The sequence below is a fragment of the Phoxinus phoxinus genome (genome assembly GCF_949152265.1).
Source record: "Phoxinus phoxinus genome assembly, chromosome: 10".
Taxonomy (NCBI): domain Eukaryota; kingdom Metazoa; phylum Chordata; class Actinopteri; order Cypriniformes; family Leuciscidae; genus Phoxinus; species Phoxinus phoxinus.
The window spans coordinates 10,979,730-10,994,132 of NC_136885.1; the positions used below are offsets into that span (position 1 = coordinate 10,979,730).

A 14,403-nucleotide genomic window follows, 5' to 3' on the forward strand; every position below is an offset into this window, starting at 1 on the left:
GCAGCAATAATAAACATGTTCCCTGTATTGAAGCAATCAATAGCTGTGCCATTTTAATAAACATGCTGTCTGCTAAGCTCTATATCACTGTTAGAACACTTAGTTTCTGTTGATTCAGAGTCTGTTTACCTGTATATAGTGCCAGAGCTCCAACTGAGATAAACTCAGGTTCTGCATTAATCTCTAGCTCCAGATCTCTGTAGTACAAGATCTGAGACTCAAATTCAGAAAGAAGAGGGTTCCCCTGAATGAATTTCTGGATGGTTTCCTCTCTATCTTTCTTCCAAATGTGGTGATAGAGGCTAAAGCGATCCAAAGCGTTCATTATTTCCTGTGTAACAGAACATGACAAGTATCACGCATTACACATCAAACAATATCACACTGTCACATTATAATTTAAACACAACCGCATGAAGCAAACATATTCAGCAAAGGCTATATAGACTTGTTCTCATGGGACAATCATACCTATCTGACTTGTAAATAATAAGTATGCTTTTATATGCCTTAAAGGAAAGTGGCACATTCTAAATAAGCATCTGTAGCGTGCTGTGAACTGCCCAAAAAAATATTTTAAATGATTCCTCAGTTTGTAAAAAAAAAAAAAAAAAAAAAAAAAATTTTTTTATTACAGTGTATTACAGTAATACACTTGCAATAGAAGTCTATGGGTCAAGGCATTTGAGAGGGTTTAGAAAGCAGATATGTGCAGCTCATGTTTTTGTAAAAGTGCTAATATTGATTCTCCACTACAAAAATATGCTAGGTCGGAGGATGGCCTTCTGGTTATGCCTTAATTGACACACAATAATTCCTGCAGATGAAGTTTATTTTATTCAATCTAGAATTTTTCATTCGGTGGGATAAATTTCATTTGCCTAGTTTTCAAATAAATACATTGGATTTGACTCGTTTTAGTCTGTGTGCAAATCTCTGGTAAATTGATTGATAATAGTCAGGAATTGAACATTGTCATGAAATAGAAAAAAAAAAAAACATTACAACAACAAAAATTCAGACCTTCTTGGAGGAGTTGATGGATGTACTAAGCACAGAGACCAGCTTGACAATCTCTTTGTTCTCAGAGATGCTTTTGTGGTAGTTCTTGATTTGGATGGGGATGGCCTGGTTTGCAGATGCCGATATATCTGAGGTACTGCCTTCAGGAGGAAACACAAATAAGAGTGATTCAATTTAATAGCAGAGAGGAGCTGTAAGAGAAGAATACCTCTGAAAAACAGTAATATAATATTTTCGCCTCAGATCAGTTCTATGAAGGACCCTTTATCTCTAATCTATTTTAAGGGATGAAAGATTTACAGGCAGAGTCGCTTCATTACAGTAGGCAGAGATATGTTGTTGTGGCACTGCTGTAGTCAATTTTGTGTCAGTTTCCCTATTCTGAGAGCGAGTGAGCGATAGAGAGAGAATAAAGAATGTGGATAAGATTACTGTGACACTAAGAACGTGTCAGCACTTCATAAAACCACATCCACTGTCTTTGCATTCATTATCTTGATCTCCCTTTCATTTATCAAATGGTTGGTGATCAGCTTATCCATCCAGAGCTTTTATTTTCAATCATTATAGAGACAAAATTTCAACTGACCAAGGACCTGTTAGTTCTTCATTTGCTCTGCTGAGCAGTGTAATTACAGAGGGTGAGGAAAAGTCGTACCGGAGAAGCTGCGATAGGTTGATTCACCGTCTTCTGATTCACTCTCTTCTTTGTTCTGTTTCAGAGCGGCCATGCGTCGCTCACTCATTTTCCTCTGTGACAACAAAAATACTCAAGTCTGACATTTTGCACGCATTACAAAACAAATAAGAAGTGCATAGATTTGGTATTGCAACTTTTAAGTTCACACCGGTTCAAGAAAACGAAATAATTACAAAGTATGAGAGTAAAAGGAGAATACAATATTTCGAAATAATAGAAAATGAAATAATTACGAAGTATGAGAGCAAAAGGAGAATACATAAACTCAATTATGTTGACTTTATGTAGCCTATTATGTGTAAGGTACATAATAGGCTACATAAAGATAACATAAAATAGTATTTGAAACCCATTTTCTATAATGTGACATTTTCAAGTGTCTTTAACAAAAATTAATGCAAGGTTGAACTTTTTATCAAGGGTTGAAAAATAAGAGGCCTTGGTGACATCAGCTAAAAACCAAATGGGTTTCAGGGTTCTGCATTTTAATGAAAGACTACGAAGACCTAGAAACATTTATATGTTACAATAGAATAAAGAAACAAATTAAATAAACAGTGCTTGATGTTTTTGAGGTAAGTCTAACACTGTGTCCTAACCAGACGCGATGCGATAAGATCCAGCAACAAATCATTTGTCTGTCCACACTAGACACGACGCGACTGCAAAATGGAAATAGAATAATAAAATGTACAATAACTGCATATTCTTCACTGTAGTCTATAACTTAAATATAATTAATCAAAATTTGTATTATTAATCAATTTTTTTTAAAGCTACATAATTGATTTTATCTTTGTGTTTTGTTGTTTGATTAACATTAATAATGACAGACAGCAGCAGGCATATTAGGCTGCCGTCACTTTAAGGCCGAATGCACCAGATCCAATATGATGGTACACATCCATTTTCTTAGCCATAAGCGACTGTGTTTAAGGATACGTACCGAGACGGGCATTTTGACATAATTTTGCATGTACGTGTCCGTTCAAGCACAAATAGACGTGGAACAGAACATAATTCTGTGTTCGCATGCTGTCTGTGCTGCTCTGTGTGTGCGCACAGAAAACAGCGCACAATTCTTTTTCGTGTCTTCTTGCACAATTCTTCTTGCATTACAATCGCTTAAACAGACAGGACCTAAAACGCGTGTAAATTATGTCAATTTTATAACTTTCGCTCTATGATGGTTAAACTTTGCAATTATTCCGAGAATCACATTGTTTCGACCCATGGGGCCTGATCTGTACGGGTCAACTTTGATCACTTTACTTGACATCGCACATCGTTTGATGTGACTGTCGCAAATGCGTGCATTGTGATACCGATGCTAAAACGATATATAGTGCAGCCCGACTCAGTATGAATAAACACAGACTATTTTGAAATAAGTATATTTTTTCAAAGTTAACTTAGTCAAAAGTTAATTTAAATTTTTATTTTATTTTTGGAACAAAAAAGCTTCAGCAGACACAACAGTGTCTGTTTACTAAAGTGCACAAAAAAAAAAGAAGATGGCTTGATTAATTATTCATTACAGCACGCGTTGATTTTTTATGACTGGCACTTCAAACAGTGAGATGATCACATTCAGCAAGTGAGAGATGCATTAATGGATCAAAACCGAGTGTTTGTTTTTGTATGGAAGAAAATGAATGGCAAATAAAATAAAATAAAACCTTGGAAATTCTCTCCTTGCTCCACTGTCCAACTCCTTTACTGACGCTGACCACACAGTCGACAGCTCTGTTCAAGGCTTGCTGAACCTCATCTAGCCCTGGAACCATGATGATGTTGGGGATGGATAAACACACTCCAGCCTTAAAGATGGGCTGCGACCCACTGCCCTTCTGCCGACTGGGGGAATCTGCTTCTGCTGCATGGGAAGTGACATTTATTTAGAGTTGAGAGTTAGAGTTGGCTAACCAAATTATTATAGCCTAGGAAGCTTCGTGCTTGTAAAATAAATAAATGTGAGGTCAAAGAATAAATGTGTCTTTTCGATAATAATCCACGAATTCTCCACACAGACTTCGCTCAATTTCAAGTTGTTAATTTGTTGCACTGACCAACAGAAAGCTGCATGGTTTAAAAGTGACTTCTGGATGAGCTGCACTACGCTAACAGACAATAGACCTTTTTTTGCCTGTGAAATTTCAAGAAAAACTTTTCTGAATAAACTAAAAATGTTTTTACTAAATTATTATAATAAAAACAACTAACCCAGAAATTGCATCAGGGATATCGCGTGGATACGCTTGCGTAGGGTCTCCAGTGTGTTACGGGTGAGGCGCAGTAAAGCATCCACATTCCGATGGTTAAAATGAGAAAGCAGCTCCTTTGCCTCCTCCTCCATCACCTTCATCAGATCCCTCTTTTTCTTCTTTCTCACCAGTGGGGAAGAGGGGCCAACGCTAGGGGCCGTGGTGCTCCGTGACAAGAGACGACCCTCGGATTTACATTCCTCCTCTCCTTTGAATAAATAGAACAGAACATGGTGTATTCAATATTACACAGTGGTGATTTCAAACGCGCCGCCGTTCATCTCTGATGACGTATTAGAGCGTGAATTATTGCGGTTTGGCAATTCTGCGATTTCCATGGGGTGTATGAACCCAGTATTGAAGCATGTTATTTATTTTAGGAGACAGGTTTACATGTTTTTAGATTGTCCAGATTGTACACTTAACATCTCTTTTCATGTAAAACATTAAGAAGGATCATATATGATTTGTGACCCTGGACCACAAAACCAGTCACATGAGTAAATTTTTTTAAAATTGAGATTTATACATCACATGAAATCTGAATAAATAAGCTTTCCATTGATGTATGGTTTGTTAGGATAGGACAATATTTGGCCGAGATACAACTTTGAACATCTGGAATCTGACGGTGCAAAAAATCGAAACATTGAGAAAATCACCTTTAAAGTTGTCCATTTATGTTCGCGATTGTGCTGTATTCACTCACAAAAATAAATGTTTTATATATTTACGGAAGGAAATTTACACAATATCTTCATGGAACATGATCTTTACTTAATATCCTAATGATTTTTGGCATAAAAGAAAAATCTTTAATTTTGACCCATACAATGTATTGTTGGCTATTGCCACAAATATACCCGTGCGACTTGTGACTGGTTTTGTGATCCAGGGTCACATTTATGCACCCACTCAGGCTGCTTCTATATATACGGTTCAGGGGGAGATTTCAGGCCTCACGGAGGTGAGACACTCAGAGATTAATATGGATGTAGCGGCGAATACTTCAGAGATGCCAGTGGTAGAGGTAACAAGTTTGAATACTGATAACTCTAGTAAAAGGTAAATAACTTTTAGTGGCTGAACATGGCAAGTCAAGTCACCTTTATTTATATAGTGCTTTTTACAATACAGATTGTTTCAAAGCAGCTTTACAGAGATAACAGGAAAATAATGGAACAAAGTTTGTTTCCAGAAGAAAATAGCGTCACAGTCCATCTTAAGTAAGTCCAGTGATGTTTCATTTTTGTTGTAAAAAAGTTATTAATTTAGTTGTATAGCCGCTCTGGAGAAAATCGTAATGTTGAATAATAAAATAAATGAAATGTCCCCAACTAAGCAAGCCAATGGCGGCAGAGGCAAAAAAAAGGGTGAAAAAGGCGACAGTGTAACAATGAATGTTACAAGACTGTGGTGCCAAGTACTAGTTCTGATCAGAATGGGTGTGAGAGAAGAGTCGAACAGAATCGCTAAAGGCAGCAGAGGATGCGTTGTCAGATGAGTCCGCTTCTATGCAGGATATTGACTCCTGCTCGCAGTATGGGTTTGAAGAGGACTCTCAATATCCTCAGAAGGATCTCTCTTTTCTATACTTTAGAGCAAATTGATCAGTTTCTAGACAATACTTTTGGAAAGCAGGTTGATGCTAAGGACTTTTTTTCTGATGTAGAACAGTTTGTTAAGTCATTTACATTTCTTCAGAAGACTGTGGAGGTTGATCTCTTGAGTAAAATTAAGTGTTTCCGTCTAAATACGTCTAAAAACTGCAATTAGAAAGTGTGGAATTTTTTTTAGAAAAAAAGTATTTTTGTAATTGACCTTCCATCCATCCATGTCAAGTCAAGTCACTTTTATTTATATAGCGCTCTTTACAATACAGATTGTATCAAAGCAGCTTCACAGTGCTTCACACATAACATGAAAATAATACAAGTTTGTTTCTCTAATAAAATTGCATCATCGTCATCATCCACCTGAAGTAAGGCAGATCAATAATATTGTTAAATATTAAATGTCCCTAACTAAGCAAGCCAAAAGCCAAGGCAACAGCGGCAAGGAACCAAAACTCCATCAGTGACAGAATGGAGAAAAAAACATTGAGAGAAACCAGGCTCAGTCGGGGGCCAGTTCTCCTCTGGCCAACGAACGAACAGTGTATGATTATGATTCAGGCAACATTACATTACATGCAGTCAACAAATGTGAGCGCAGGGATGCAATGTTATTCTCTCCAGATATAAAAGGTAATGTTTTGAAAACAGGGGAACCTGGAAATGATAGACTTGGTGTAATGAAGGCTGATATTGAAGGAGTTCTTTTTTATTTTGTAAATGTATATGCACCTGATGTGGGGCATGAACGAGTTATCTTTTTCAGTATGTTAAGTCATCTTTTAAATCAGTGTTCTGATTGTAATATAATTATAGGAGGCGATTGGAATTGTACTGAAAAATGTATTGATGGTACCAATGAAGAACCTAATTTTCAGTCTTCATCTCAGTTATAGAAAATAATTGGAACAATAGATCTTTTAGACATGTGGCAGATTATATATCCACAAGTGAGACAATATACTTGTATTAAAATGATGGATAACAGAGTTAGTGCTGCTCGACTGGAATGGATCTATGTGTCCAATTATTTTAGTAGTCGGATTATTGATTGTTTTTTCATTCCATGGGTTCACTGATCATCATTTGGGTTTTCTCACTATAATGTTGTCCAAGTGTATAAGACTTATTGGCATATTAACATTAAATTGCTTTAGGATATACATTTTTGTAAACATTTGAAACTTGTTGGCAGCAGTGGAGATTGTGTAAAGGCACTTTTGCTAATTTTAAACAGTGGTGGGAAATAGGGAAAACAAATATTAAATTGTTTTGTTTGCAACACACTGATAATTCCACTAAAAAAAATAATAGAAACCATTCAGTCAATTGAGAAGGACATGGAGGTGGATCTAATTAATAGATATGATCCTAATTTGCTTAATAACCTGCAAGAAAAAAAGAGAGAATTTGAGTTTTTTTAATGAAAGGGTGAAGGGAGCTCTAGTGAGGTCTTGGTTTATCTCTGTTAATGACATGGATGCCCCTAGTGCTTATTTTTGTTCATTTAGAGTCTTCGCCTTCCTGATGGGAGGGTGACCAGCAATATTATAGAGATGAGATGCAGTGATTTTTTATTCCAGTCTTTAAAATCAAGTGTAGCGTCAGTTCTGGCAGGTCATGTTAGTCAAGCTCGCATCAGCTGACTCTCAGCTGATCTACATCTACCTATAGGAATACAACACCTATCACTGTATACATGAGCTCCTTCAGTATTATCAGCAGCTATCGCGTTTACCCTCCTCCATCCCCAGCCCCTCCTCTCGTCAGTCAGGATTTGGCATTCTGATTCCCCTCAAATAAGAATAAATTCTCAAATTAGGTTGTACTGTACTTAGATATCTGCAAGACATTCATGTTTGTTCTGTTCACCCTAAGGGGGGTTTTGCTGCTCTCCCTGCTCTTATCCATGCTAGTCTGCATGGATGCGCAGGGAGTTCTTGCCCAGAACAGAACCATACCGCCAATTCAAACTGTATGCTAATTGTCAATCGTATTTGACGATAGTGGTCCTGATTTGCTGATCAGTGTGATACTGATTGTGCTGAATAGCTAATTCAAGACTTGCCTCAAATAGACTCAGACTCCAAGACTGCCTTGGACGCTGGTCTTTTTTAAGAACTTACTGCAACAATTGGTCAGCTTGGTATTGGACAATCTCCTTGTATTGTTGGGCTTCAGTCTGAATTTCACAAGTGATTCTGGAACTGTATTGGACAAATACTCTGATTCATTCTGACTTCTGACCTGTAATGCTCCTGAATCATAATCATACACTGTTCGCTCGTTGGCCAGAGGAGAACTGGCCCCCGACTGAGCCTGGGTTCTCCCAAGGTTTTTTTCTTCATTCTGTCACCTGATGGAGTTTTGGTTCCTTGCCGCTGTTGCCTTACCTTCTGGCTTGCTTAGTTGGGGACATTTAATATTCAAAAATATTATAGATCTGCCTTCAAGGTGGACGATGATGAAATTGTTTTTTGTATTATTTTCATGTTATCACTGTGAAGCTGCTTTGATACAATCTGTATTGTAAAAAGCGCTATATAAATAAAGGTGACTTGACTTGACTTGGTGGAGATTTATGAGTTTCTCTGTGAATGAGGCAAAGATGGTTATTTGCCAATATCTTGTCTAAGCTAACAGATCTAAAAAATATCTAAACTTAATTATACAAAAAGATCAAACTTATTGTATTCCGGAGAGAACGATAATGCATAACTTGTTTTTAATTCGGGACATTTTAGACATTTGTAAAGGTTTTGAAACGAAAGTTGGTCTAATTTCTTTTGGGCAAGAAAAAGCCTGATTATCTTTTTAATGTTTTAAAAGCATTTGGTATTGGTGACAATTTTTAAAACCTGGTCAAATTGCTGTGTACAGGTGCTGCTTGCATTGTTAAAGGGATAGTTCACCCAAAAATGTAATTTACTCACCCTCAAGTCATCCCAGGTGTCTATGACATTCTTCTTTCAGACGAATAAAATCGTAGTTATATAAAAAACGTCCTGGTTCTTCCTAGCTTTATAATGGCAGTGAATGGCTGTTTCTGTTTTGAAGTCCATAAAAGTGCATCTATCCATCATAAAAATGCTCTACACAGCCCTGGGGGGTTAATAAAAACCGCCTGAAGCGATGCGTTTGTGCATAATCCGCCATGACGCACTACGCTACTTCCGACATCACAAGTTGCGCTTTAGGCGTAAGTGGAATCCATATGTTTGTTTAGCCGGAAGCTAATTATTTTACTTCATAAACGCATTGGTTCGCTTCAGAAGGCCTTTATTAACCCCCCAGAGCCATGTGGAGCACTTTTATGGACTTAAAACAGAAACGGCCATTCACTGCCATTATAAAGCTTGGAACCACCAGGACATTTTTTTTTTATATAACTCCGATTGTATTCGTCTGAAAGGAGAATGTCATATACACCACCTAGGATGACTTGAGGGTGAGTAAATTGTAGGCTAATTTTCATTTTTGACAAGGTTGTCCTTTATCAGGAAAATTAAATAGCATTGCTATTGAGCCTCTTCTTTTTAATTTACGTAAAACTTTGTCTTGTTTTATTGTTACTGGGTTATCTCAGAGTTCAAGTATCACAGTAAGTGCTTATGCTGATGTGACAGTGTTTGTCAATCATGAAAAATACACTTTTTAAGACACTGGTTATTGCACTTAATGTGTATGAAAAAGCTTCATCGGTTAAAGTTAACTGGGACAAAAGTGAGGCTTTTTGGACATGGAAGGTTTCTTTTGAAAATCTTCCTCAGTTGCCAGGAAATCTTACATGGAAAAAAAGAGTAGTTGAACATTTTAGGTATTTATTTTTGTTTAAGTGAGTTTCAAAAGTTAAATTGCGAGGGTTTAGAGGAAAGAGTGTGTACCCGATTGTCTTACAGGGGAAGAGTTTGGGTCGCTAATAATTTAGTGGCTTCTACTCCTTGGTATAAACTGAGTGTACTGCAGCCACCTACATGACTAATTCAAAGTATTCAAAGCATGCTGGTGACCTTATTCTGGGTACGGATAACACTGGATTCGATCAGCCACTTTGTATCTTCCAGATCAAGTCAAGTCAAGTCAAGTCAAGTCAAGTCAAGTCAAGTCAAGTCAAGTCAAGTCAAGTCAAGTCAAGTCAAGTCAAGTCAAGTCAAGTCAAGTCATCTTCATTTATATAGCGCTTTTAACATTGTAGATTGTTTCAAAGCAACTTTACAGTGATAAACGGATAATTTAAGGTAACAGAGATTGTTTTGGCTTTATAGCGGTTCTTGAATAAAGATATTTTCCAGCTAAAGCTAGTTTTGATTGATTCACTTCCGTCGCAACGATCATTAGTTATTAAATTGGAGACCGCTAAGACGACACCATTCTATCTACACAGACTTTAAACGCGAACCTATGAGAAACGCTGATGGCGCTCACGTGCGCATCAAGAATTAATTATATAGTTATGCGCATTTAGGATAATTACTTTTTGGCTACAAACAGCCCAAAGACTATTGTACAACAAAAACTCTGCCTAGATGGACAATGCAACAGCTCTTTTAAGGATGGCAAGTGGAATGCGTTTTGATAAATATTTGTTTTTAATGCAGCAGCAAGAGAATGAAATGGTGGACTCTCCCTCTTTTTATAGATCTGCGCTGGAGGCCTGGAAGGTTTTCGTTGAATCAAGACCATCTAATACACCTGCTGGTTTTTGGTTATTAGAGGAGCCACTGTTTTTGAACTCATTTTTTACCTTCAAGACTGTTGTCCTCTGAAAATGAGCATGACTGTTAGCAGCTGGGTGTAATAAGCTGGCACATGAGTGGTGTGAAATAGATTTTTACAACAGTGAATTGTAGAAATATTCAAGGACTTGAGAGCAGATTATCAAGTATTTTTGAAAAACCCAGCTGTTGTAAATTAATGTGTAGAGGGGCATGGTTATATCTTTCCCTCAATCATTGTAAGTGGGGCTGTGGAAGACTTGGGAGGAAGATGAAAGCTGTTTACTGTCTCTTAGAACCCCAGTTCTGGAAAGTTTCGAATCTGCTGGAAAGAAATCTCTTTACTTGTATGTGTTAAAGTTTCAAACATGCAAGTTTCTTCAACAAGATGGAGACAATTTTTTGGATCCGACTCTTCTCCTAAAGGCTGCTGGCGTACCCTGTACAAACGTCCGATTGACAAGTGGACAGTTGACCTCTAGTGGAGGATTGTACATGGGGCTATAGTTACAAACAGACACAAACAGTGTTGGGGTGGCTAGTTCCTTTTGTTCTTAATATTTGATATATTAAATGTGGGGTATGTAATTCTCTTTTTTGGCCATTTTTTCAAAATCACTTAGAAATCCTATTCCTAACCCACTTACAGCCACTGAGTTAGAAGCACTGAAATAAAAATTAAGCAATTTAATCATCTGTGGAACGGGCAGGACTCGAAAAACTCCAGCCAATCATTTCCAAGACCACCTAGAATCATTGGACAGTAAGTGCGTCAATCAATCGGTCGTACCATCCCCCCCTTCCCCATCCATGTCCATGTTCTTTGAATGGGTGGAGTCAAAGGAAAGAAGGTAGGACCATTTGAGTTGTGTATTTTCAAAATCTGCCAGCCGTTTTGCAAATCACATACCCCAACTTTAAGTAATTGGTTCTTGTCTCTGGGTGATGAATTTACTTTTCAGTTGGAATCTGCCAAAGTATATAGAATTATGTGGAATGTATGAAATATTATGCACACTGTATGAAAATGTATTGGTTTTGATGTTTTAAAAATATTTTGTAGTATTTGTAAATTATTTCTAATAATTAAGGTGAATAATTAGTACAGATTTAGGCTTTGCGAAGTTACAAAGCAGAACGTGTTGCAAAATCCTCATCTGTATGTTTACATGTGCGTCGGTGACAACTTGGTTTTATGTCATCAAATTGCAATCGGCCAAATTTAGTGGCTATCTGTCGAGTCATAGAATGTGATTATCGGCCAATACCGATACACAGCTAATCGATCGGAGCATCTAAAATTTTGTATTTTTTTGTTAAATTGATTGAAATTGATGAATTGAATATATTGATTACATTCAGGTTTTTTTTTATATGGTCAGGGTGGAAAAAAAACATACAATTTCAAGAGCATATACCGCATGATGAACAACAGCAGGTCTTACCATCACTGTCCATCTGTTCCACTTTATTCTCTGTCCTGCTTTCATCACGGTTTCTCTCTTCTTCCTCTTTCTGCTCAAACTCCAGTAACATATTAATCAGCTCATTGGCTGCCTCCTCCACCAATGAGCTTTTGGTATGCAGCATTTGGGCTCCTTTGATGCAAAGCTCCTAAAATGAGAAATAAATTGAATGAGCATGATCAGATTGATTATTTCTTCAGTCAGAAAATGTCTCAGGTTACACATGTATCCATGGTTCCCTACGAGAGGAACAAGACGCTGTGTCGATGAAGCAATGGGGATGCATCCCGAAGGACCCAGTGTCTGAGGCATGTGTACTAGAGGATGGATACCCGACCCGAGCCTGCCGGGACCCGCCGGTACCCGACGGGCCGGGCCGGGTTCGGACAGATATTTAGAAATGATGTTCGGGTTCGGGTCGGGCTCGGTCACATCAGCGCGATAAGGCATTGAACATTTTAAATTTAAAACAGCTTATTATGTAGGTAGCCGATGTGCCTGATGCTTTCACTTGATGCAAACGTTAGTTTTTGTGATTAAAATACATGTAAAATATTACCATAACATCTGTCTTCCTGTGTGCGGAAATTTGTTTATGTAGCCGTGACAACGAAACGCGTGCATAATGTGCGCGCGCCAGGTGTTAAGAGCGCTTGTTGCTCCGCGCGCTGATGCGCGCTGATGTCCTGTTGACATTTCCGATTGCCTTCCTACAGTTGCTTTATAAAAGCGGACTTTCCACACAAACAAACGTACAATTGTCATTAATATGAGAAAAAAATGGGATTTTAACTGCCGGTCTCGGGTCGGGCTCGAACATAAATATCTTTATGCCTGTCGGGCTCGGGTCGGGTTCGGTTACTGCTCTGTCAGACCCGGGCTGGGCTCGGACTGAAAAATTCGGCCCGATCCGCACTCTAATGTGTACCAACTAGCCAATCATGGTGGACACAGTGATGACGTCGCAGGGTGCTCCACAGCGTAAAAAAGGGAACCAGAAAACACATCATCAAATGTCTGAAATAAGCACGGAAACGGGTTCCTCCCTTTCGAGAGAACTCAACGCCGCTTCAGATGACTCAATGGGGATGTCAATACCAACTATGCCATGCAGACCAGTGCCTTCCTGGGCAAGGGCTCAGGCGTTCTAGGAGGAGCCTGCACTTGGCGAGGAATGAACTTCCCAAAGACGGTCGACTGCCTCTAAATTTGTTCACTACCATCTCTAAGGCAGCACCAAACAGTCCAGAGGACGGGACAAATCAATCCGCTGTCGTCCAAGGGAACAAGCTGCCTTCCTGGTAACGTGGAGAGCTAAATCCGCGGCAATGCACAGTTCGTAGACCGCCTCAGGAGATAATCCCTCCCGCCTCTGATTATTCTTTGCCCAACATCTTCATTGTCATTTGACATGGCTTAGAGGGCAAAACGGAAGCCTTCAACAATGAGGATGTCCCCGGTAAGAAATAACTTGCTAAATTCCTCTCCACCTGCGGCATCCTCCCATAACCCCAGTAGCTCAGCCCCTTTACATTCGAATAATTTGAAGCAGAATGGACCACACAAGCAGAGAATTTGTTTGTTCCCACGAACCTGACAGCTCAGTGTGCAGGTCTGGATAAGTGGAAGGCTCACTGGAGCAGTGCACTTATGACTATTTGCGATCTTGTGCTTCGAGCCGGACCATTCCAAATCGTTCTGAATCGCCAGAATCATGAGTGAGCAATGAGCCCTCGTATTCCACAGGAAAAAAAACGCAGAGCGGGCTTCCGTTTCAGGCATGAGGACAGCTAGTTAGGGGGAGAAGTGAGGGGAACTTGCTCACACTCCTCAAGTAGCTGCGGCTGAGATCACTCATGATCCCTCATGAAGAGCGCCAGCCGAGAGCGGAGCTTTCTCAGAGAGAAATCATCATAATGCATACATGCATGCTTGACTCCTAGACAGATAACACACGTATCGTGACCATCACCAGGCGTTATGAAACACGAGCATGGAGGGATACAGCGGAAACCGTTCACTTGCCATGTTTCTTTCTTTTTCACACACTGCAATCTTCACACCTCACACAGACAAGCGGCTTCCTGAAGACATTGAAACTGATGACGTGTTTTCAGGTGATCTTTTTATACGCTGGGGAGAACCCTGCAACGTCACCACTGCATCTGCCATGATTGGCTAGTTGGTACAGGTGACTCGGCGAGACCGGCTCCATTTTTTGGAACGTTGCTGGTCTAGTCACAACATAAATTAGGTTTAGCAAAGATAATAGCAAATAGTAGCAGTAGCAAGATACCAAAAAAGACAAGCAGGGTTGTCAAAAGTACTGGTACTTTGGTACCATTTCAATACTAAAATGTAATGATAAATTGTAAAAAGGCTTTGTATATTATCAGGAGTACGGACTCAATTCAGATTAATGAGCAGGTTTCCCTAAAAATGACCTGTGCATTCTAACTACATAAAGAAGTTGTACACTTACTGTATGATAAAAGCCCTGATGTCAATAAAGGAGCATTGACAGTGAATGAAGACATCATATTAAAATTGGTATGGAGAGCCCAACACACTCTCATGGGAATTTGCAGCTATATTTTGGTGAATATCTAATTTGTATGAATT

General features: G+C 38.8%; 1 protein-coding gene across 1 annotated transcript in view; it reads right to left on the minus strand.

Annotated features, from left to right (window-relative positions):
• The window catches only part of dnah5 (dynein, axonemal, heavy chain 5), a gene marked incomplete at its 5' end in the record, with an annotated part of 152,884 nt that overhangs the window by 106,452 nt on the left and 32,029 nt on the right, over positions 1-14,403 (minus strand). The window contains 6 exon segments of the mRNA XM_079625837.1: positions 130-331; positions 1,024-1,163; positions 1,682-1,775; positions 3,403-3,599; positions 3,947-4,192; positions 11,761-11,929. Coding sequence (XP_079481963.1) covers positions 130-331; positions 1,024-1,163; positions 1,682-1,775; positions 3,403-3,599; positions 3,947-4,192; positions 11,761-11,929 — 1,048 coding nt within the window.